This window comes from Pleurodeles waltl, chromosome 8 (assembly GCF_031143425.1).
Source record: "Pleurodeles waltl isolate 20211129_DDA chromosome 8, aPleWal1.hap1.20221129, whole genome shotgun sequence".
Taxonomy (NCBI): Eukaryota; Metazoa; Chordata; class Amphibia; order Caudata; family Salamandridae; genus Pleurodeles; species Pleurodeles waltl.
In genome coordinates this window covers 399,519,833-399,544,382 of record NC_090447.1, presented here as the reverse complement: position 1 = coordinate 399,544,382, position 24,550 = coordinate 399,519,833, and the positions used below count along the sequence as shown (strand labels likewise).

General features: G+C 46.3%; 1 protein-coding gene across 2 annotated transcripts in view; it reads left to right on the top strand.

Annotated features, from left to right (window-relative positions):
- Window positions 1-24,550, top strand: part of TMEM131 (transmembrane protein 131) — an 892,454-nt gene that overhangs the window by 522,013 nt on the left and 345,891 nt on the right. For both annotated transcript variants that reach the window (XM_069204268.1, XM_069204267.1), the window contains exon 24: window positions 23,040-23,149. In XM_069204268.1, coding sequence (XP_069060369.1) covers window positions 23,040-23,149 — 110 coding nt within the window. The remainder of the gene's footprint in view (window positions 1-23,039; window positions 23,150-24,550) is intronic.

The following is a 24,550-nucleotide window of genomic DNA, read 5'->3' as shown; positions in this document are numbered from 1 at the left end:
GTCGGCACCAGAGGGGCCACAGGTCTCCACCAAACACACACACTCAGTGACACAGTGGCGGCATTGTACAGGGTGCAAACACAGAGTCAGGCCCTCAATGCTTTACAATGAGGGAACCCCTGGGGTCACAAAGATGCTGCAGGCTGGGTCCAGGGGGTCGGTTTTGGCAAACCAAAGGATGGACAAGGAGGAGAGGCACCTGCTGAACATTGCTGGACCATCGGTCTGATTCCCCAGGGCTAGGGAGCTGCAGGTGCAGGGATACCTTTGGATGTCGTGATTCTTCGGATCCAGTAGCAGTCAGGGGGATCCTCCAGATTCAGGCTTCAGACGTCTGCTCGTTGGCTAGAAGAGGTCAACCCAGGGTGGACTTAAGGTCAGAATCGCCTGGTGAACTCGTCTGGACCGTTTTACTCAGGCTGTGGACGTTGGGTGCAGAGTGGACAAGGCTCACGGATCTGGGGTGGTTCTGGAGTCCTTTTGGAGAGTTACTTTTTGATAGAGCCACTGTCCTCAGGAGTTCTTGGTCTTCTGCTGGGCAGGCAGACCTCTGGAGGTTTGTGGAGGTTGCTGGTCCTACCGTATGGGTTGCCTTTTTGTAGCAGGTGTCTTGAAGCTGCAGATAGACCGGTAGGGCTGGGGCCAAGTCAGTTGTCGTCTGGAGTCTTCCCTGCTAGGGTCGACTCTTCAGTCCTTCCTCTTTCTTGAGCTCGCCAGGAATTTGAAGAGCAAGGCACAGGGGTGCCCCTAAATACTAGATTTAGGGGCATTACAGGGGTCAGAGGGCAGTAGCAATGGCTACTGTACCTGAGGGTGGCTACACCCTTCCTGTGCCCCACTCCCTTTGGGGAGGGGGACACATTTCTATCCCTATTGGGCTAGAGGATGGTGGATTCTGCAAGGAGGGGGTCACTTCAGCCCCGGACACCTTAGGGGTGGTCCTAGCTTCAGTGTTCACTCCTCCTTGTTTTTGCAGTTTTTGCTAATTTTGCTGCCGGACCTGCTGCCAAAAGTGGGGTTGGTTCAGATTGTTTTGGGCATCTCCACTCGCTGGAGTGCCCTGGGGCACTGTAACAGGAGGCCTGAGCCTTTGAGGCTCACCGCCAAGTGTAGCAGTTCCTTCAGTGGGAGGTGTGAAGCACCTTCACCCAGAGCAGGCTTTGTTCCTGACCCGAGAGAGCACTAAGGCTCTCCCCCCATGGGGTCAGAAACTTGTCTGTTAGTGACAGGCTGACACAGACCAGTCAGCCATACACTAGAGGGTTGGGTAAAATACAGGGGGCTTCTCTAAGATGCCACCTGTGTGCATTTTATAATACATCCAGCACTGGCATCAGTGTGGGTTTATTGTGCTGAAAAGTTTGATACCAAAGTTCTCAGTCTTAAGTGAGGTCATCATGGAGCTGTGGAGGTCTTAATGACAAACTCCCATCCCAGTTACTTAGTTTGGCCACACTGCACTTACAATGTCTAAGAATGGACTTAGACACTGTAGGGTCATATTGCTCATGCAGCTATGCCCTCACCTGTAGGATAGTGCACCCTGCCTTAGGGCTGTAAGGCCACCTGTGGGATAGTGCACCCTGCCTTAGGGCTGTAAGGCCTATTAGAGGGGTGACTTACCTATGCCACAGGCAGTGGTTTGTGTGGCATGGCACCCTGAGAGGGATGCCATGCTGGTTACCATTTTCTCCAGCAGCCTACCCCTTATAACACACACAGTCTGCAGTGGCAGTATGCATGTGTTTGGTGATGGGTCCCTTAGGGTTGCACAATACATGCTGCAGCCCTTAGGGACCTTCCCTGGCCACAGGGCCCTTGGTACCACTGGTACCTTTTACAAGGGACTTAGCTGTGTGCCAGGGTTGTGCCAATTGTGGAAACAATGGTACAGTGTAGGTAAAGCACGCTGGTGCTCGGGCCTGGTTAGCAGGATCCCAGTACACACTCAGTCAAGTTAGCATCAATATCGGGCAAAAAGTGGGGTGGTAACCATGCCAAAAGGGGCACTTTCCTAGCCAGTCCAACCCCCCACCCCCTTTCCACCACATGGATGAGGATGAGACTAGCCTTTCCCAAGAAAGTCTTCATTGTCTAAGTGGAAAAACCTGGAAAGTCTATCTGCATAGTCCCAGGTCTATGACCCACTGTAAAGTCCATTTCCTGTAGGGATATGGACCACCTCAAAAGTTTAGGGTGCTCAACTTTCATTTGCATCAGCCATCTGAGAGGTCCGTTGTCAGTTTGTACAAGGAAGTGAGTACCAAAGAAGTATGATCTCAACATCTTCAGAAACCAAACCACAGCAAAGACCTCCCTCTCAGTTGCACCCGAATGCTGTTCCCTGGAGAGTAATCTGCTAACTAAAGCAACAGGCTGATCATGGCCATAATCACTGGTTTGGGACAGGACTGCTCCTATCCCATGTTCAGAGGCATCTGTCTGCACATTGAACTCCTTAGAGTAGTCTGGAGCTTTGAGAACTAGTGCTGAGCACATTACCTTCTTCAGGGTGTCAGAGGCCTTTTAACAATTAATCATCCAGTTCACTTTCTTGGGCATCTTCTTAGAGGTCAGTTCTGTGAGGGAGGTCACAATGGATCAATACCCCCTCACAAACCTCCTGTAATAACCAGTCAAGCCAAGGAATGCCCTGACTTGAGTCTTGGTTATAGGAGCTTCCCAGTCCAGAATAGTCTGGATCATAAGCTGTAAAGGTTGTACTTTGCTTCCACCTACAAGGGGACCCAAGTATGGCATTTAGATGTCTTAATAGTGAGGCCTGCAGATTGCAGAGCCTGCAAAACCTTCCCCAGGTGTATCAAGTGATCCTGCCAGGAGGAGCTAAATACAGCAATATCATCTAGATATGCTGCACCGAAGGACTCCAAGCCAGCAAGGACTTGATTCACCAACCTTTGGAAAAATGCAGGGACCTTCTTTAACCCAGTGGGGCATAACAGTGAACTGATAATGCCCATCAGGTGTAGAGAATTCAGTCTTTTCTTTTGCTCCTGGTGCCATGGGAATTTGAATGAGGGTTGAGGACTAAGACCACTGGGCTAACCCTGGGACTGTCAGAGGGTTAAATGACCCCTTAAATCCAGCATGTTGTTGACTTCAACTTTGATGCTCTCCTTAACTTGATCAGACTACCAATAGATCTTGGATTTGACAGGCAAATTGCCTACAGTGTCCACATCATGGGTACACCAGTGTGTCTTTCCAGCGGTTAAGGAGAAGAGCTCTGCATACTGATGCAGGACTTGCATGCAGTCACCCTGCTGTTTGGCAGTAAGGGTGTTCGATTAGACAGTTCCATCAACTGACCAATCTTCAGGGTTGTGAGAGAGAAGGCCAAGGAGAGGTTCACTCAGCTTCTTGATTCGCATCAGTAACCATCAGCATAGTAACATGAGCCCTGTGACAGCAAAACTTGAGGCGGTTCACATGGATTACTCTTTTGGGTGCCTAGGTCTACCAAGCAGGTGACCAAGCTTTTCTTTTCTAGGATAGTGTAAGGGCCACTCCACCTGTCCTGAAGTGCCCTGAGAGCCACAGGCTCCACAACCTACAACTTTTGCCCTGGTTTAAACTCCATCAATGCAGCCTTTTGGTCATACCACTGCTTATGGGGCTGTTGGCTGGCCTCAAGGTTTCTGGATGCTTTTTCCATGTACTCTGCCAACCTAGAGCAGAGGCACAGTACATAGTCCACCACATCTTGTTTAGGTTTGTGGATAGGTCTCTCCCAACCCTCCTTCACAAGTGCAAGTAATCCCCTAACAGGGTGGCCAAACAGACGTTCAAGGAGGGACGGCTCTACTCCCTTCTGAGGCACCTCTCTATAGGTGAAAAGAAAGCATGGAAAAAGGTCATCCCATTTCCTTTTGAGTTTTTCCACAGAGTCCCATGATTATGCCCTTCAGTGTCTTGATGAACTGTTCAACAAGTCCATTGGTTTGTGGATGGTATGGTGTGGTGAACTTGTAAGTCACCCCACACTCATTTGACATGTGGTTTAGGTAAGCTGACATGAAGTTGGCATCTGTCAGAAACCACCTCCGTACGATACCGTACTCTGATAAAGATACCAATGAGGGCTATGGCTACTGCAGGGCCCGTTCTAGACCTAAGGGAAGTGCTTCAGGATACCTGGTAGCATACTACTACCAGTATATATTGTTTTTGTTGAGGCTGTGGGTGGTACAAGTGGACCCACTATGTCCACACCAGCCCTTTCAAGGGGCACCCCAACCACTGGTAGTGAAATTAGGGGAGTCCTAGGGTGGCCAACTGCCTTACCACTGGCTTGGCAGGTGGCACATGAGCTGCAAAACTCCATCACCTTTTGTGGCATATTGGGCCAGTAGAAATGGCTGACAAGCCTATTCCCTGTTTTAGTTTGACCTAGGTACCCAGCTAGGGGGATATCATGTGCTAAAGTGAGGATGAATTCCCTGAACTGCTGAGGCACTACCACTCACCTTGTGGCACCAGGTTTGAGGTCTCTGGCCTCACTGTACAAGAGTCCCTCCTTCCAATAGACCCTGTGGGAGCCACTGACATCTTCCTTTTCCTGTGCAGCAGCTTGCTGCCTCAGGCCTTCAAGAGTGGTACAGGCTCGCTGTCCCTGACACAGCTGGTCCCTAGAGGGTCTCCCTGGGCCAAAGAGCTCTAACTGGTAAGGATCAAGTTCCATGGGCTCATTTCCCTCTGAGGATATTAAGGCTTCTTCCTGAAAAGAGGAGTCTTGTGCCTTTTGCTATACAAAAGCTGCCCCTCCGGTCTTCTTGCCCTTTCTCTTAGAAGGCCTGGTCATTATTCCAGGCTCCAACACTTCTTTGTCACCCTGTGCTCGGCTTTGTGCTCCAGTCTTCACACGCACCATCTCAGGGATTCCCAGCATGGCTGCATGGGTTTTGAGTTCTACCTCAGCCCAAGCTGAGGACTCCAGGTCATTCCCTAGCAGACATTCAACTGGGATTGTAGAAGAAACCACTACAGGTTTCAGGCCATTAACCCTCCCCATTCGAAGGTCAACATAACCATGGGATGGACCTTAGATACGTTGTCAGCATTGGTGACTGGATAAGTCTGTCCAGCCAGATACTGTCCTGAGGAAACCAGTTTCTCTATCACCATAGTGACACTGGCACCTGTGTCCCTCAGGGCTTCTACCTTAGTCCCATTAATCAAGGAATGCGGTTTGAATTTGTTCATATTAGGTGGCAACATCTAACCCACCCTCAGAAACTAAATTAGCTGCAGTGTGAACCCTGATTTGCTCTCGGCACACAACTCCACCTGGAGACTGGACATACCAGAGCAGTTGGTGCAGTACTCTGGAATTTCTATTTGCGACAAACCAAGTCTCCAGTTTGGTTTGGTGTCCATTCTACCTACAGTTGAAACACCAGGTCTTTTTGGGATCAAAGTTTTTACCTTTATACCCATGGGATGATTGTGAAGAGGTTTGAGCCCACCTTTCTGCTAGGTTTATGGGGGCTTTTAGAAGACTCTTTACTTATGTCCTTAGGTGTCCCACAACACCTCCCCTGGGAGGCTCGGTAACCCCTTTCTTCTGGTCACCTGAGTCTTGACCCAGTAGTCTGCTTTCTTTCCTAATTGTTGGGGAGAACTTTTACCTGTGTCTACCAGATATTGATGCAATGTTTCATTGAAGCAGTTACTTAAAATGTGTTCTTTCATAAACAAGTTATAAAGCCGACCTTAGTCATGCACTTCACTTCCAGTTCACCAACCATTTGGTGTTTTTACTGAGTAGTCTGCAAAATCAACCCAGGACTGGCTTGAGGTTTTGTGAGCCCCCCTGAACCTAATCATATACTCAGTGGTGAATCCAAAGCCCTCAATCAGGGTAGCCTTCATGTGGTCATAGGATTCAGCTTCTGCACCAGTGAGTGTGAGGAGCCTATCCCTACAATTACTAGTGAACAGTTCTCAAAGGAGAGCTCCCCAGCGAGACTTTTTTTCAATCTTCTGGTTCCACACACCCTCTCAAAGGCTGTGAATTATTTGTGATGTCATCATCCTCATCATACTTCGGGACAATTCCTTTGGGGATTTTAGGGGTATCAGAGTGCTCTCTGTCCCTAGGTACTACATTGGTGCTAGGCCCATTTCTGATCTCTTCCTTTCCCTAGCCAGGAGCTGTCTCTTTAAAGCTAATCTTTTGGCCATCCAAAGAGCTCCTTTTCACTGAGGCTGTGCTCTGTGTTTTCACAGGAACCAGACTCCTGCGTGGGGGACTCAGATCCAGTGAGTACTATCCTTGTAGTCAGGGGCACTAGGACCCTGTTGTCCCTAGTTAGGTTAGGAGGAGGGAGGTCACCTCCTGATTTCTAGCTTCTTCCCTATCTGAGAGGGTGTGATCCTCCTCACTAGGCTGTTCCTTTGCATACTCTGCCATGAGCTCCTGGAGCTGAATCTTGGTAGGGTTGGAACCAGTTGTAATCATTTTGAGGCCACAGAGAGGCCTTAACTCTCATCTTAAGATGGCGCTAAGGGGTCAGGTCGAGTAGGGCAACCATGTCCTCTGAGCTGCTTGTTATTTTACTATGGTTGGGTACTTCTTTCAGGAATTAAAACTACTTCTAGCTATTTACACCTAACTATACTAACTTTTAAACCTTAAAAACAAATGCTAAAGGGGACTTAACCAAAGGCCAAGAAAGACTTTTACAAATTTAGAAAAAATGTCAATTCAAAACTCAATTGAATCTAATGGCAATTTTGGAACATAGTTGTGTGATCAGATGTGGGCTAAATAGTCCAGCAAATGCAAAATTCTGGATCCCACTGCTGATCCACTAATGTAGGAATTTGGCCCTGTATTTACTTTACCAAAATGAGGTATAGTGTGCACAGAGTCCAGGGGTTGCCCAGAGGCTTAATAGAATCTAAAGTAGATAATACCAATGCTCTCTTTTGTGGTAGTGTGGTTGAGCAGTTAGGTCCCGGGGTTTGTTCTGGAAAACCAAAGGATGGACAAAGAGGAGAGGTGCCCGCTGGACGTTGCTGGAACGTCGGTCGGATACCTCCCCAGATGCTGGCATGCTTTCTTCCCTGACCTTGGCTACGGAGGAGGGAGCATCATATTCCATTGTGGTCAGAAGGGCAGGTGAGGCCCTCGGCCTCGAGCTCCCTTCTGTGGCAGGCAGGAATAGCCACTTGACTAAGATGCTTCAGACTGGAGCTTCCACTTCGGACCCCCTGTTATCCTTTTAATGAAGCCCTCACAGATGTCCTTCTGCGTACCTGGTCCAGACCCAGCACAGGGGCACCTGTAAATAGGACAATCGCCCGCTACCATCAGCAGGCGCCAAACAACCCTAAATTACAGACTGTATGCCCGAGAACCTTGTTATCCAGGCTTCTTTTTAATCTGGCGCATTCCCATCCACACCTCCGAACTGGAAATCAAATAGACTGGATCAGCTTGGGAAAAATATGTTTTCTTCCTCTTTGTGTGCGTGAACACCGCATGCCATTTGGGCCTCTACTCCCATACCTAATGGGATACGGTTGCACAGGTTCGGCCTTGCAGGACTTTCTAGTATGATCTTAATTCGCAACACAGAGCCAAGGATGGTATTGCTTGGGTATCTATTCTAAGGTAAGGAATCTGCAACTAGAAGTCTCTATCAGATGAACGTTACTTACCTTCGGTAACCAATCCTCTAGTAGAGACGTATTCTAGTTGCAGATTGCTTACTGATCTGCCCATCTTCCCCGCACTGCAAACTGATTTCTAGGGACAGGAATTCCCCTTTCAGGGTCCTATTTCTGGGACACTATTCTCAGTGTTCTTCATGACTCTGTATAACTTGTGTGGAAAGTCATGAAAAGAAACTGATGTCAGCGCACCGGGGTGGCACCTATATACAACCGTAACGTCATCATGGTGACCACGACGCCAACGATGGACGTGGTGTCGATCGACAACAACAGATGCGTTGTGGACTGACGCCACCTGTCAGCATGCAGGAGTACTGCTCGCAGAAAAACCTCCGGAATCCAGTCTGATGTCTGGGGCAATGAAAGTCTAAGGTAAGGAATCTGCAACTAAAATGTCTCTAACAGATAATTTGTTACCGAAGGTTAGTAACTTGTTCTTCAGGGCTCTTAAATGTAAAGCATTTGATTTGCCTGAGTTACCCCTTCCAGAGTTGCAGTCCAGCATTCGTACAGAAATGCTACAACCATCCTTGGCTTGGGAACCTTGCCTTTCTTTTTTGGAAAGGTCAAATAAAGCTGGTTCTGGCTGTTTAGACAAGCCCTTGTCAGACAGGCAGTCCATAAGTATCTTGCTTGGTGCTACAGGCCATAACTACCTGATTCATAGTTCTTGCCAAGCAATCCTTCCCTGGTGAGTTTGTGGTTCAAGTCTCTTCAGCAGAAAACCCCAATGCTTTTCCAATTTCACCACCAGGCTGTAAGTCCAAACTACTAGACTTGAGGGAACTGAAAACATTTGCTATAAGCAGTCTGGCCCTGCACACTGTTAACCCCAAGTGTCTGTGTACATTCACAGCCTGTGTTAAATGGTTAAACTTGATCTAATTAGCCCCGCAAAAAATCATGTAAAGTCAATTTACCAATCTGGTATCTGGCCTAGATTTCTCAAAACAAATTCTGAAATGTGGCCTAGATATTGTTGATCCGATAACCTGTTCTTACCATCCACAGGCATTTCTGGATGCACTCCACCTGCTTTTCTAGAGATGTCCAAGCTGTCTTAATGGAAATGCCTTTTGAAAGTTAGAAGCTTTTCTCTGGAAAAAACAATCTTCTTTGAAGCATGCTAGACTGACCTCACCAGCCAAACAGTTCTATCAGCTGCGTCACTGGTTTCATATCTTCTTCAAGAGTCAACCTCCCTGGTAGCATAAACTTGTATACCCAGTTCAAACCTCTGAATAATTCTTCCACTCATTTTATGGGAGAGGTGCATCTAAGGAACACCAGCCGTCCTGCTTTTTCCTCTGGCTCGGCTGCCTCAAATCTACTTTAATTTTCCCTTCCTCCACCAGCATATTCCTGTTGAGGTAGGGTCTGATACTTCTGACCAACTTGAAGTATATCACAATAAATCACTGGGTATTGCCGGTGGTCTGCAAAGGTTAAGTTCTGCATCACAAGATCCTCACTGATGGTCATAAACATCAAATATTTCCTGCCAGCGACCTGTGCTCTCATGACCATCTGGAGTGTGCCACACTGGGCCTGCCAGTCGGTCACAGGAGCACTTGTTGATGTCACGACAAACTTTGGCACTGACTAATTTGCCATCGGAGGATGAATCTTTGGTGGCTAAGAGGCACATGCCGTTTGTGTACATAAACGTCAGCCAGTGGTTCCCAAACTGGGAGCTGTGGCTCACTGGTGCACCATCAAAACTAGGCAGGGGTGCCGCACACAGTTCGGGAACCACTGAGCTATTTCCATTTCAAACACAATTAAACTACAGCCAGTGGTTCCCAAACTGTGTGCGGCACCCCTGGCTAGTTTTGATGGTGTGCCAGGGAGCCGCGGCTCCCAGTTTGGGAACCACTCATTGGTGTCTGTAAGAATGCTGTCGTCAATACATTCAATGTTGAAGAGATTGCAGTGAAAAAATTGTAGATTGGTGTTGATAAAACCACCACCAGCAAAAGCGGCTGAAAGACCTATCTATTACTCCCTTGTCTCGATTTCCTCTTGAACTGTTGTCTTTCTCTTGTATCGCCACTACCAGCTAAGATAACCTACAAAGGCTATTTCTGTGTCTGACCTTCTCCAGAACCTGCTTTTACCACTTGAGATCCCATCAAGGCCGGTGATGGAGCAGAAGGAGTACATCTGTCACCACCCCAGGACATACCAGAATCTGTGACATTGGTGTGTCCGCTTGCCATTGATTTCATGATTTTTCAGAAAAACACTTGGAGGAATACCACTCAGATCATCATTACCAGATTCTCCTCCGTGTCATACCTCTTTTGGGACTTATACCACACACTCGGCGACTACTCCAGCAGCCTCACCACTGAAACCCTCGCTCATGGATGATATAGCCACATTTCCTGATGTGCCTGTTAGAGGTGCCAGTAAACTAAATAGCCATTTAGTTGTACCTCATGCTTGTGTTTGTTATCATGCAAACCTTATAGGCCAGAGCTACTTTGAAACCTATTTTACTTCTGGAACCATTTTTTCCAGAACTGGCATGATGACTCAGACTTTAGAAGCACAAGCCGTCAGACCAGGACCTGCTCTTCTTCGTCAAGAGGCAAAACCTGACATATTTATCTTGTTGGCAATAAGAAAGGCACGCTTCTTTGTTAGAGATGTCAGACCCCCCTCCCTCTACAGTAGAGTAAGAGAATTGATGCTTCCAGCCCAAAGTGTGTGCTTCTGCTGCACTCGCGCTTAAAACAGCCAGAGACACTGCTTTGAACCCAAGGTATGATAGGTTGCTTTGGGAAACATGAATCTCTTTTATAGAGACTTAGAAATGAAACGCAGACAGGATTCCTGAGAAGTCATCCAAGAGGGCCAGCTTGTATTGAATCAGGTGATCAGTGCCGCCATAGAGTCTATGAATTTAGTAGTCTCTCAGTATTGCCATTGAATTTTCCTGCAACAAGCATCCTGGTTGACACTAACATCTTTCAAATCAGTTGTGCACCTGAAGATATTCATTTTTCTATTTACTGGATCTGTTCTCCTAGGCTCTCTCTCCGATGAGGACATTTAGAGGATGAAAAAAGAAGCCAAGACTTTAAAAACAGATGGCGGAAAGAAAGAAAGAGATAGCATACATCCCAGTATTTCCATTGTAAATGTAGCTGTCAAGAAAGCCTTAGAATTCAAGTTCCTCAGTGGGGCACTGGCAAAACATTCAGTGGCCACAGCAGCAACTGCAAACCCACATCCACCCCCCACACGCCACCAAAAAAACAATGTAGAGAAAGAGACAAGCAGCAATGTTTTAAATATGAAAAATCCAAATTCAGTCAAAGCAATAAGGACATAACTTCCTCTCCTCTGTTCCTCACTCTAGTGAGGGGTAGTACACCAAGAAATTTAACAGAGTAGAACCAAATAGCATTGAACAAATGTGTATTGCAAATCTTTGAACATTGGTATGCATACAATTCAAATCTCAAGCTCCCTCGATTTCACCAAAAAGTCCACCGAATCACTAGCCGCACACATTGAGAAAAGTGGTTTCATCATCTCCAAGAAAAACAAGCAATAGAACAATTTCCTCATTCACAGAGAGGAAAAGGTATCTATTCACAGTATTTTTGACACCCAAAAAAGACCACAAGAATATTTTCAGTTGTAATCTTAAGACAAGCAATCAAATACATAAGGAAACAAACATTCAGAATTTTGCCTTTGCACCAAAATCACTTGTAGTCAATAAAAGATATTGGATGTGTTCACTGGATTTGCAAGATGCTTACAACACAGAAAAGTCTTGAGATTCAACATTGGGGAAGCATATTGCCAATAAAAGTACTTCCTTTCGGACTAAAATCTGCACCAAGAACATTTTCTAAATGCATGACTATGGTAGTCAGCTTTCCTATGGAAGTAAAACAAATCTGCATTTAACACGTTCCTCGATGATTGGCTTATAAAATAAGTTTTACCAAAGGTAGTTTGTTGCAACAACTTCTTCACCTTTCACATGCTCCACCGCTTCGGACTACGTGTCAGCAAGAAACAATTGTATGCAGCACCAGTACATATTCTGACTACCTAGGGGTGACACTAAGAAAGAAATGTATCTTTTGAAGGACAGTGTCTTCTAGTCAACTTCTACAAACTATACCCTATGGTAATATAAGGTTCCTCCATATTCACTGTACTTATATTTGGTCTTATGTATGCTTTGAGTTTTTACCAATGTGCTGGCTGTGGAGGAAGATTCCCTGAGGAAATCTAGAGTCCATGTTCTTCCATACCTGGACCAACTGGCTATTGAAGGCCGGTTTCTCTGTGCTGTTCAGACCATCTAGAAGCACTCTGTGACCTTAGTTAATAGACTAGGCTTCTCCATGAACCTATGGATCCCATATCTTACACATTTCTCACTGCCATCCCTCCTCATAGTTGGTGTCACTTGTTATAAGGTTGAAAGTTATACAGTATGATTAATGTTGAATGGACACAAAAAGAAAGTAAGAATTTGACATCAGAAGGCACAATAATATGGGCCAGTGTCATCTCTCTCCAAATCGGCAGAGCCATGCCGAGAGCCAACTGGCTTACTTGGTGACCTGGAGATCTGTTGATTGATTGAGCAAAATTGTCCTGGTCTGATCTGGGTTCCTGGGGATCATCATAAGGTGGGGAATTTTCAGGAACATAACAATACATGCTTAAAATATTGTTCCAGAAGATAAGTGACTTTTTATAGTCTGGCTTGACAGTGCTGCTGTTGCCAGGCTATTCTAAGAACATGACTAGAGATGGGCTTTGGCTTGGCCAACATGTTGGGAGCCAGAATTATACGTTTTGACTAGGAGATGTGTGCTTCCACATAGAAAATGCATGCCCTCCATGCAGCAGTGTTTTTTTCTTTAGTTATCCAGTTGCCTAACCTTGACCTTTCAGGGGTACACACACATAATTGAAATGCTTTTCGAGTGTCACAGATAACTAGAAAATGTATCTTGTTTTCTTTGACAGCAGCACAGATGGGAGCAGGTCAGTTCTTTAAACTACATGGACTTTTAGCTCTGGCTTGACAGTGCAACTGTCACATTACCTTCTAAACTGCAGCAATATTATTCTACAGTTATTTGCTTCCACACAAATGCATACCTATTCCTATATTGTTTACATGTAATGTTTCACATTATTATACAACATTCCTTTAAAACCAGACCTGTTGACATTGACAATCCTTCTTCTTTAAGTTCATACAACAGAGGCGGTGCTGTTGCTATGGTGACGTGTGTTGTGCGTATGCATATTTACCAGTGTTTTCTTCGTATTCTGGATTCTAGTCCTGCACTTCCAGAAGATGATGCAAAAAAGTACCAGAAAGCACAGAATGAAACTCAGTCTACATAAGCTGCTAAGTACAACTTAATAGGTCTATGCCAGAGTGGTAGTAGTAGGATTCCAGTGCATCAGCCGTGCTTAATTTCTATGACTCCCTGTCCATGACCCCAAGAAGGATGTACCAATGTGGCTGTACACTGAATGGAGTTCTATTTAGTGAATGTGTACATAATGGGTATCATGTCCCACTCATCTAGGATCTAGGTTGTCTGGTAAATACGTTGGCTCTGTTGGAGACCTTAAGAAATATTAAGAGTGAAAAATGATTTACCTGTAAAGTACATTTTAGAGAACTATTAGCTATGTGCACGTATGAAATCAAATTTGCCTTGAGTGGTGTATATTTTGAAGTCTTCTGAAGTGTGAACTAAACTCAGAGTGACTTCATGAGGCTGTAGGGGCTAGAACAAAAATGTACTTTGCTCGAGCTAGCAACACTACATTGTAGGAAGCTGGCCTGGTGTGTGGTGAGCATGTATGCTGTTATCACCTTATACCAGGTCCAGGTATCCCCTGTTAGTGAAGTGTGTGCAGTGTCTAGGAAGCCAGGCTTTTTTTAGAGGTAGCTCTGGATGAGCAGCCAAGACTTATCTAGGAGACATGCAAAGTTGAAATACCACTATAGTCACACCGCACTATCACACATGAAAGAACCACACAGCATTACAAAAATAAAGGTACTTTATTAGGGTAACATAAATACTAGAATACTAATGGGCAGTCCCCCAACTGGAGGTAAGTAAACACACTATTATGTATACGTTAGCAATCCGTAAAGAGCATAAAAAGCACTAAGCATTGGCAAAAGTAATAGGAAATAGTGAGGGCCCTAGGGGAGGGCCTAACCATATACTAAGAAAGTGGAATGCGAGATACAGTCCCCCACCCAAGGGTGTGGAATTGGTAGAAGGGAGCTAGAGGAACTAGGAACCCCAAGAGGTGAGCACCAGAGTGACCCCCCTGCGGCCAGGAGAGCAGCCTGGTTTTCCCCAAACCCAACAGGAGGACTTAGAAGAAGGGTTGTGCAAAACCCAAACAAGACTGGAGGAACCCAAAGGTGGATTTTGTGAGAAGGAGACCTGCAAAGGAAGGGAACCAAGTCCAGTTTGTGATGGAGTGTCCGGTCGTGGCAAGAACCACTACCCACGCTTATGTGGATGCAGGACCAGGTCAACGAGGGACGAAGAAGACCAGCTGCGAAGCACAGGAGAAGAAGAGGAGTTCCTGAAGTGATGCAGATGGTGTCTCATGTTGGCTGTTGGGTTGCAGTTGGTCAGTGGTGCAGGAAGACCACCAACAATCCTTCAGAAATGCAGAAGACGGAAAAGGTGTGTTGCAAGGCTGAAGAGGACCAGCCAGGTCCAGGGGACTCGGCCCAAGGAGGGGAGTCTGGGGTGACCCTCAGCAGTTGGGAGAGTCACAAGAAGAGGAGAAAGCCCCTACAAGCAACCCACTGGCAGCAGGCATAACAGTCGCAATGGGGCCCACTCTGCACACCTGAAGAGGAGTCCCACATCGCTGGAGCAGCAGAGAGGAGACTTGCTTCGCTGGAAGAAGTGGTGGGGGGCAGGGCTACACAAAGCCTGCAGATCCCTTGGTGGAGGAAAAAACAAGCCTTAGTAGCTGCAAGAGTCACGGTGCACAGGGGTGCTGTCTTGCAAGGAGAGGCAAGGGCTTACTGTCTCCCAAGTTGAACAGCTGGCAGAGAGGACTAAGGGGACCACTCCAGACCACCACCTGTCATGCCGGATCCACGCAGTTCTGGAGGAGAGAAGATCCATGCCCCGGTCTTCGTTGCAGTTGGTACCTACAGATGCAGGGGAGTGACTCCTTCACTCAAAGGAAGATTCCTTCTAACTTCTTGGTGCAGGCTGGAGTCTCGTCAACCTCAGTGGATGCACATCCAGGGAATTGTTGCAGTTGCTGGACGTGCAAGAAAGTACCCTCTTTTTGCCATGGTTACCACCCCTTTTTGTCTGCTGTCAGTGTGTTTTGACTGTTCACTGGGATCCTGCTAAACAGGACCCCAGTGACTGTACTCGGGGCATTGGTGCACCAGGGGTTCCCCCATGGTCTGCAGCACGTATTTTGCCCCCCAGGGGAACTCATGCAAAATGTGTCTGCAAGCCTGCCATGGCAGCCTGCGTGAAAACGTGCATGCGTCTTTTCACTACAGGTCACTGTACGTCACCCCTGTGGCAGGCCCTCCTAGCCTAGAGGGCAGGGTGAAGGTACCTGTGTGTGAGGGCACCCCTGCATGAGCAGAGGTGCCCCTACGAACTCCAGCTCCATTTTCTTGCAGTTTGTCAGTGCGGGGAAGCCATTTTACCCATTTACTGGACACAGATCACTACCTGTGTCCAGCTACAAAATGGTTACTCCGAACCTGGGCATGTTTGGTATCAAACATGTCTGAATCATACCCCAATACTGTTGCCAGTATCTGTTGTATGATTCCATGCACTCTGGGGGGCTCCTTAGAGCAGTGTTGTCCAACCTTTTTATCGCCGCGGACCGGTAAATGTTTGATAATTTTTCCGTGGCCCGCTTGTCCCATTGTGTGACAAGCGGGCCACGGAAAAATTATCAAACATTTACCACCCGCAACAGTGGGGCGGCCCGGTGCCGATTGATCCACGGACCGGCACTGGTCCGCGGCCCGGGGGTTGGGGAACACTGCCTTAGAGGACCCCCATCTTTCGCTCCTACCAGTTTGCAGAGTTTTCCAGGAAGCCCGCGCTGCTGCCATCCTACAGACAGGTTTTTGCTCTCCTGCTGCTTGACCAGCTCAAGTCTAGGAAGGCAGAACAAAGGATTTCCTTTGGGAGAGGGAGGCATCGCCCTCTCTGTTTGTAAATAGGTGTTACTTGGCTTGGGAGGGGTAGCCTCCCCAAGCCACTGGTGTGCTTTGAAGGGCACATTTTGTGCCCTCCTTGCATAAATCAGTTTGCACCAGTCCAAGGACCCCTGGTCCCTGCTTTGGTACAAACTGGACAATGGAAAGAAGAGTAACCACTCCCCTGTACATCACCACCCCAGGGGTGGTGCCCATAGCTCCTCCAGGTGGCCACTTGATTCTGCCATCTTTAAGCCAAGATGGGGAAAGGCTTCTGGGAGCATCTGAGTGGCCAGGACAGGCTGGTGACATCACAGCCCCCTCCCGATAGGTGGTGACCCTACTAGGTTACCAATCCTCCCTTTCTGGGCTATTTAGGGTCTCGCTCTTGGGTGGGTCCTCAGATTCAACGTGCAAGATTCCAGCAGCATTTCTCTGCAATGTTTAATTAACCTTCTGGCCACTGGAACTGCAACTGGACCCTCCAGGAACCGACAATCTGCATCTACAGCGACGATTCTGCAACATTGTTTCTCCGGCTTCACATTTTCCATGGACTCCGATTGGTGGCACAATACATGCTGCAGCCCATGGAGAACCCCTGGTTCCCCAATGCCCTGGTTACCTAACTACCATATACTAGTGACTTATATGGGGGCACTAATATACCAATTGTTGGGTGTGCAAAGTCCTAGGCAATAAAATTTAGAGGGAGAAAGCACAATCAGTGGGGGTCCTGGTTAGCAGGATCCCAGTGAAAACAGTAAAAGCATACTGACAGCAGGCAAAAAGTGGGGGTAACCATGCCAAAAAGAGGTACTTTCTTACATATATTGTATGCATTTACAGTGCCATTCACTTCATATCCATACAGCCAATGAATATGTAACATAGTGTTCGATGGCATCTGTCGCTGTAGATACACATGTTCTGCATAGCTCGCCATCTGGTGTTGGGTCGGAGTGTTACAAGTTGTTTTTCTTCGAAGAAGTCTTTCGAGTCACGGGACCGAGTGACTCCTCCTTCTGTCTCCATTGCGCATGGGCGTCGACTCCATCTTCGATTGTTTTCTTTCCGCCATCGGGTTCGGACGTGTTCCTGTCGCTCCGAATTTCGGAACGGAAAGTTAGTAAATTTCGGAAGATTTTCGTCGGTATTGTTGCGTTCGGGATCGGCGTAGTTAGATTCAACACCGCATCGAAGATCGACGCGCTCCGGTGCCCTTCGGGGTAGTTTTCGATCCCCCGTCGGGGCCTGGTCGGCCCGAGCGCGTGTCGAACAACGCCGATGGAACGGACCCCGTTCCGTTTTTGTCCCAAATGCCACAACAAATACCCTTATACAGACCAACATTTGGTCTGTAACCTGTGCCTGTAACCTGAGCACAGTGCGGAGACTTGCGAAGCCAGTCGCGCGTTCCGGTCCCGAAAGACACTCCGTGACCGTCGAGCCAGGAGACTTCAGATGGCGTCCACGCCGACAGCGCACCGAGAGTTCGAGGAACAAGAAACCTTTTCGATCCACGAATCGGACTCCGAGGAATTCGACGATCAAAGAACCGTGAGTAAGACGTCGAAAACAACACATAAGAAAAGTGACGAGGCCCAGGGGACGCCACTGCCACCAGGCCATGGCTCCACCCATAAATTCGGTGACCGACCATCGGCACTGAAAAAGGCCCAAACAGTGCCGAGATCGTCCGACTCCGGTCGAGACACCGGCACACAGCCTTCTCGGGATCGAGAAAGTGGTGGAGAGAAGCAACGACACCGAGAGAGCGGTGTAGAAACGGCTCGACGCCGAGACAGCGGCACCGACGAAGATCGACGCCGAGAGGTTTCGACGCCAAAAAAGAAAAAAGCCACCTCGGAGCCGAAAAAAGATACAGGCAGGGTTTCGGTGCCGAAACAACCCGTAACCGACCCAGGTCCAGGCTCTTATACAGAGGAGCAATCACTGTCCTCTCAGATGCGAAAGCATAGGTTTGAGGAAGAGCTGCAATCCACCGAAGTGGACGATACGCAAAAACGTATTTTCATACAGCAGGGAACAGGAAAAATAAGCACCCTTCCCCCTATTAGGAGAAAAAGGAGACTGGAGTTTCAGACAGACCAGGCGCCACAAACAAAAATGGTGAAAAAGGTGACTCCGCCACCCTCTCCTCCGCCTGTAATTAACGTCTCACCAGCACAAACTCCGTCACATTCCCCGGCTTACACCACCATGAGCCAAGGTGACCAGGATCAAGATGCTTGGGACTTATATGACGCCCCAGTGTCGGACAACAGTCCGGAGGCATATCCAACAAAGCCCTCACCACCAGAAGACAGCCCAGCATACTCTCAAGTGGTGGCTAGAGCAGCACAATTCCACAACGTAAACCTCCACTCAGAACAAGTCGAGGATGACTTTTTATTCAACACCCTCTCCTCCACCCACAGCTCCTACCAAAGCCTGCCTATGCTGCCAGGTATGCTTCGGCACGCAAAGGAAATCTTCAAGGAGCCGGTCAAAAGTAGGGCAATAACGCCAAGGGTGGAAAAGAAGTATAAGGCACCTCCTACAGACCCTGTTTTCATCACCACACAGCTGCCACCAGATTCCGTCGTAGTAGGAGCAGCTCGGAAAAGAGCCAACTCCCACACATCTGGGGATGCTCCACCCCCAGATAAAGAGAGCCGCAAGTTCGATGCAGCTGGGAAAAGAGTCGCAGTACAAGCTGCAAACCAGTGGCGCATTGCAAACTCTCAAGCACTACTTGCGCGCTATGACAGAGCCCATTGGGATGAGATGCAACACCTCATCGAGCATCTACCCAAGGAACTACAAAAGAGGGCAAAGCAGGTGGTTGAGGAAGGACAGAACATATCAAATAACCAGATACGATCCTCTATGGACGCAGCGGACACAGCTGCAAGAACAATTAATACATCTGTGACCATTAGAAGGCACGCATGGCTAAGAACGTCTGGGTTCAAACCAGAGATACAGCAGGCAGTGCTCAATATGCCATTCAACGAAAAACAACTGTTCGGACCAGAAGTGGACACGGCAATCGAAAAACTTAAAAAAGACACTGACACTGCTAAAGCCATGGGCGCACTCTACTCCCCGCAGAGCAGAGGAACCTACAGCACCTTCCGCAAGACACCCTTTAGAGGGGGGTTTCGGTGTCAGGCCACAAAAGCCAGAACCTCGCAGGCAACACCGTCCAGCTACCAGGGACAGTACAGGGGAGGCTTTCGGGGCCAATACAGAGGAGGGCAATTCCCTAGGAATAGAGGAAAATTTCAAAGCCCCAAAACCCCTACAACCAAGCAGTGACTCAGATGTCACTCACCCCCTCCACACAAAACCAGTGGGGGGAAGAATAGGTCATTATTACAAAGCATGGGAGGAAATAACTACAGACACTTGGGTCTTAGCAATTATCCAACATGGTTATTGCATAGAATTCCGACAATTCCCTCCAAACATACCACCAAAAGCACAGAATTTATCAAAACAACATTCCGAACTTCTGGAAATAGAAGTTCAAGCACTATTGCAAAAGAATGCAATCGAATTAGTACCAAACACACAAACAAACACAGGAGTCTATTCACTGTACTTCTTAATACCAAAAAAGGACAAAACACTGAGACCAATCCTAGACCTCAGAATACTAAACACCTACATCAAATCAGACCACTTTCACATGGTCACGCTACAAGAAGTGTTACCATTGCTAAAACTACAGTACTACATGACATCCTTAGACCTCAAAGACGCGTATTTCCATATACCAATACATCAATCGCACAGAAAATACCTACGGTTCGTATTCAAAGGAATACATTACCAATTCAAAGTATTGCCTTTTGGTTTAACAACCGCACCAAGAGTCTTTACAAAATGTCTAGCAGTAGTGGCTGCACACATCAGACGGCAGCAAATACATGTATTCCCGTATCTAGACGACTGGCTAATCAAAACCAATTCACTAACAAGGTGCTTACAACACACAAATCAAATCATACAAACCCTCTACAAACTAGGTTTCACCGTCAACTTTGCAAAATCCAAGATTTTCCCGTGCAAGGTACAACAATACCTGGGAGCCATAATAGACACAACAAAAGGAGTAGCCACTCCAAGTCCACAAAGAATTCCAAATTTCAACAAGATCATACAACGCATGTATCCAACACAAACAATACAAGCAAAGATGATATTACAACTCCTAGGCATGATGTCTTCATGCATAGCCATTGTCCCGAACGCAAGACTACACATGAGGCCCTTACAACAGTGCCTAGCATCACAATGGTCACAAGCACAGGGTCACCTTCTAGATCTGGTGTTGATAGACCGCCAAACTTACCTCTCGCTTCTATGGTGGAACAGTATAAATTTAAACAAAGGGCGGCCATTCCAAGACCCAGTGCCACAATACGTAATAACAACAGATGCTTCCATGACAGGGTGGGGAGCACACCTCGATCAACACAGCATACAAGGACAATGGAACGTACATCAAACAAAACTGCATATAAATCACCTAGAAATGCTAGCAGTTTTCCAAGCGTTAAGGGCTTTCCAACCACTTATAACTCACAAATACATTCTTGTCAAAACAGACAACATGACAACAATGTATTATCTAAACAAACAGGGGGGGACACACTCAACGCAGTTGAGCCTTCTAGCACAGAAGATATGGCGATGGGCAATTCACAACCACATTCGCCTAATAGCGCAGTTTATTCCAGGGATCCAGAGTCAACTTGCAGACAATCTCTCTCGAGATCACCAACAGGTCCACGAATGGGAAATTCACCCCCAAATTCTAAACACTTACTTCAGACTCTGGGGAACACCTCAAATAGACTTGTTTGCAACAAGAGAGAACGCAAAATGCCAAAACTTCGCATCCAGATACCCACACAGGCAGTCCCAAGGCAATGCCCTATGGATGAACTGGTCAGGGATATTTGCCTACGCTTTTCCTCCTCTCCCTCTCCTTCCTTATCTGGTAAACAAATTGAGTCAAAACAATCTCAAACTCATTTTAAAAGCACCAACTTGGACAAGGCAACCCTGGTACACAACACTGCTAGACGTATCAGTAGTACCCCACATCAAATTGCCCAACAGGCCGGATCTGTTAACACAACACAACCAACAGATCAGACATCCAGATCCAGCATCGCTGAATCTAGCAATCTGGCTCCTGAAATCCTAGAATTCGGACACTTACAACTTACCCAAGAATGTATGGAAGTCATAAAGCAAGCCAGAAGGCCGTCCACTAGGCACTGCTATGCAAGTAAATGGAAGAGGTTTGTCTGCTACTGCCATCATAATCAGATCCAACCTTTACACGCAACTCCAAAGGATGTAGTGGGTTACTTGCTTCACTTACAAAAATCTAACCTAGCCTTCTCTTCCATTAAAATACACCTTGCGGCAATATCTGCATACCTGCAGACTACCTATTCAACTTCCCTATATAGGATACCAGTCATTAAAGCATTCATGGAAGGCCTTAAAAGAATTATACCACCAAGAACACCACCTGTTCCTTCATGGAACTTAAATGTTGTCTTAACAAGACTCATGGGTCCACCTTTTGAACCCATGCACTCTTGCGAAATACAGTTCCTAACCTGGAAGGTTGCATTTCTCATCGCCATTACATCTCTAAGAAGAGTAAGCGAAATTCAGGCGTTTACAATACAAGAACCTTTTATACAACTACACAAAAATAAAGTCGTCCTAAGGACTAATCCAAAATTTTTACCAAAGGTTATTTCACCGTTCCACCTAAATCAAACAGTGGAACTACCAGTGTTCTTCCCACAGCCAGATTCCGTAGCTGAGAGGGCACTACATACTTTAGATGTCAAAAGAGCATTAATGTACTACATTGACAGAACGAAAAACATCAGAAAGACTAAACAACTGTTTATTGCATTCCAAAAACCTCATGCAGGAAACCCAATATCAAAACAAGGTATAGCCAGATGGATAGTTAAATGCATCCAAATCTGCTACCTTAAAGCAAAACGACAACTGCCCATTACACCAAGGGCACACTCAACCAGAAAAAAAGGTGCTACCATGGCCTTTCTAGGAAACATCCCAATGCAAGAAATATGTAAGGCTGCCACATGGTCTACGCCACACACGTTCACCAAGCACTACTGTGTAGACGTGTTATCCGCACAGCAAGCCACAGTAGGTCAAGCCGTGTTAAGAACATTATTTCAAACCACTTCCATTCCTACAGGCTGAGCCACCGCTTTTGGGGAGATAACTGCTTACTAGTCTATGCAGAACATGTGTATCTACAGCGACAGATGCCATCGAACTGAAAATGTCACTTACCCAGTGTACATCTGTTCGTGGCATCAGTCGCTGGAGATTCACATGTGCCCACCCACCTCCCCGGGAGCCTGTAGCAGTTCGGAAGTTAGCTTCAACTTTGTACATTTGTATATATATTATTTTAACCTTAAATAGGTACATACTTAGTCACTCCATTGCATGGGCACTATTACTACAATACAACTCCTACCTCACCCTCTGCGGGGAAAACAATCGAAGATGGAGTCGACGCCCATGCGCAATGGAGACAGAAGGAGGAGTCACTCGGTCCCGTGACTCGAAAGACTTCTTCGAAGAAAAACAACTTGTAACACTCCGACCCAACACCAGATGGCGAGCTATGCAGAACATGTGAATCTCCAGCGACTGATGCCACGAACAGATGTACACTGGGTAAGTGACATTTTCACTACTATTACACGGACAGCATTTCACTGTATAACATCCAATGTCAGTCAGACCTGCTAATCCCACACTCTCCTCTGTCCATTACCCCACCTCTTACCCAATCTCTAGCCCTTAATAGGTGCCCAGCTGATGCCATTATGCATTTTGGTAATGTTTGATGTAGATGTATGACACAATAATTCTGGCAATAGGATTTGAGGATCACATTATGTGGTTTTTGATGTGTGATGTTAAAAAAAATTCTCTTTTCCAAAGATCAGTTATGTGTAGTTAAAGGTTGTGCAATTAATTCAAAATTTTTATGTTGTGATGTTCTGATAAATGTGGTGTTTTTCTTCAGGAAGAAGAGATATTGTTGGAAAATCCAGCAGATGTTCCTGTCTTTGTTCAGTTCCTTCCATTAGGATTATACACTAACCCTTCTGCATTGTTGGATAAACTTATAGAGAGGTATGTTCAAGACAGTAAATTTGCCTTTTGTGCTGTTATCGCTGGTAGCTTAAGCATATGAAAATATGATTTTAAAACAAAGGGCCTGATTTAGAGTTTGACGGACGGGTTACTCCATCACAAATGTAATGGATATTCTGTCCACTGTATTACGATTTCCATAGGATATAATGAAATCGTAATACGGTAGATGAAATATCCGTCATGTTAATGACGGAGTATCCCCATCTGCCAAACTTTAAATCAGTCCCTAAGTTCCCACTGCCTGTGGTGCTTCATATTTGACCTTAGCTCCTTGTAGTTTGAGTTGGAGAGAATCTCAGCACCCGCAGATGTCATCATCACATGTCTCCAATCAGTCGATTGTGAGCTACCAGTTGCTCCCAGACACCTTCAGATTAGCTCACAGCCTTGAGTTAATCTTTAAATAAGTACAAGGTCACATTTTTCTTTTAAAGGCAAGGAAAGGCTGTGTTTCTTTTATATTATTATGACCAGGCCGCAGATAGCAGGGCCTGATAATGAGCAGCACTCAGTCAGATTTATCACCCAGTCTTGGGCACAGAGGTGGACTGAAGCACTAAGGTATTTAACTCTTGAACAAAAGTCCTTGTAAACTCAGTATTGGGGCTGTGAACGCAGTTATGTTTTTGAATGCTTTTAAATGGGATGAAATTCAAATGAAAAGTTACCTTAATGTTTAAGTTAGCTCTTCTTTTTTATTTTCCCCATTTCAAAGTGTGACATTTACAAACAGCACACCTCTTGCGCCCAGTAGCCAACAAACTCTGTGCCATAAGTATAAATAAAAAATGCAGCCATTTTTTCTAATGAGAGAAATTTGAAGTGCAGAAGAATGCTCCATATTTGGAACATTTATGCAGACCATTATTCTTCACTTTAAATTTCTCCCTTTAAAAAAATAAAATACTAATAAATAAATAAAATGATTATATGTTTGTATTATACATGTTACGGTGCCACATATTGCAAAAGCTATGTCCTCTGCTGCAAGTACATACAACATAGGCTCTTAGTCACCCAGGCAAACATCCCATTTAGTTAATATGCATACAAGTTCATGCATCCCTAAAGACCCCACCCTCACTGACACACACAGCACCCCTGTCACAATGTCTATAGTCAAAATATTTTGTTTAAACTATGGTATCTGGCTCTTTGGACATTAAGCTTGAAGTCAATTAAGGCAGGCATAGGGGTGTCTGGAAAGAATGTGCAAGTTGTTTCATCTTGAGTAGCTCACAGTGATGTTCACTGGTCAGAAGTAGCTCTCACTACAGAAAAGGTTGGAGACTCCTGTTAGACTGACAAATTCTGAGACTTTGCTTGTATGACAACAAAGTTCCAGAATGCTCATGTAAATATTTATTTTTATGTTGT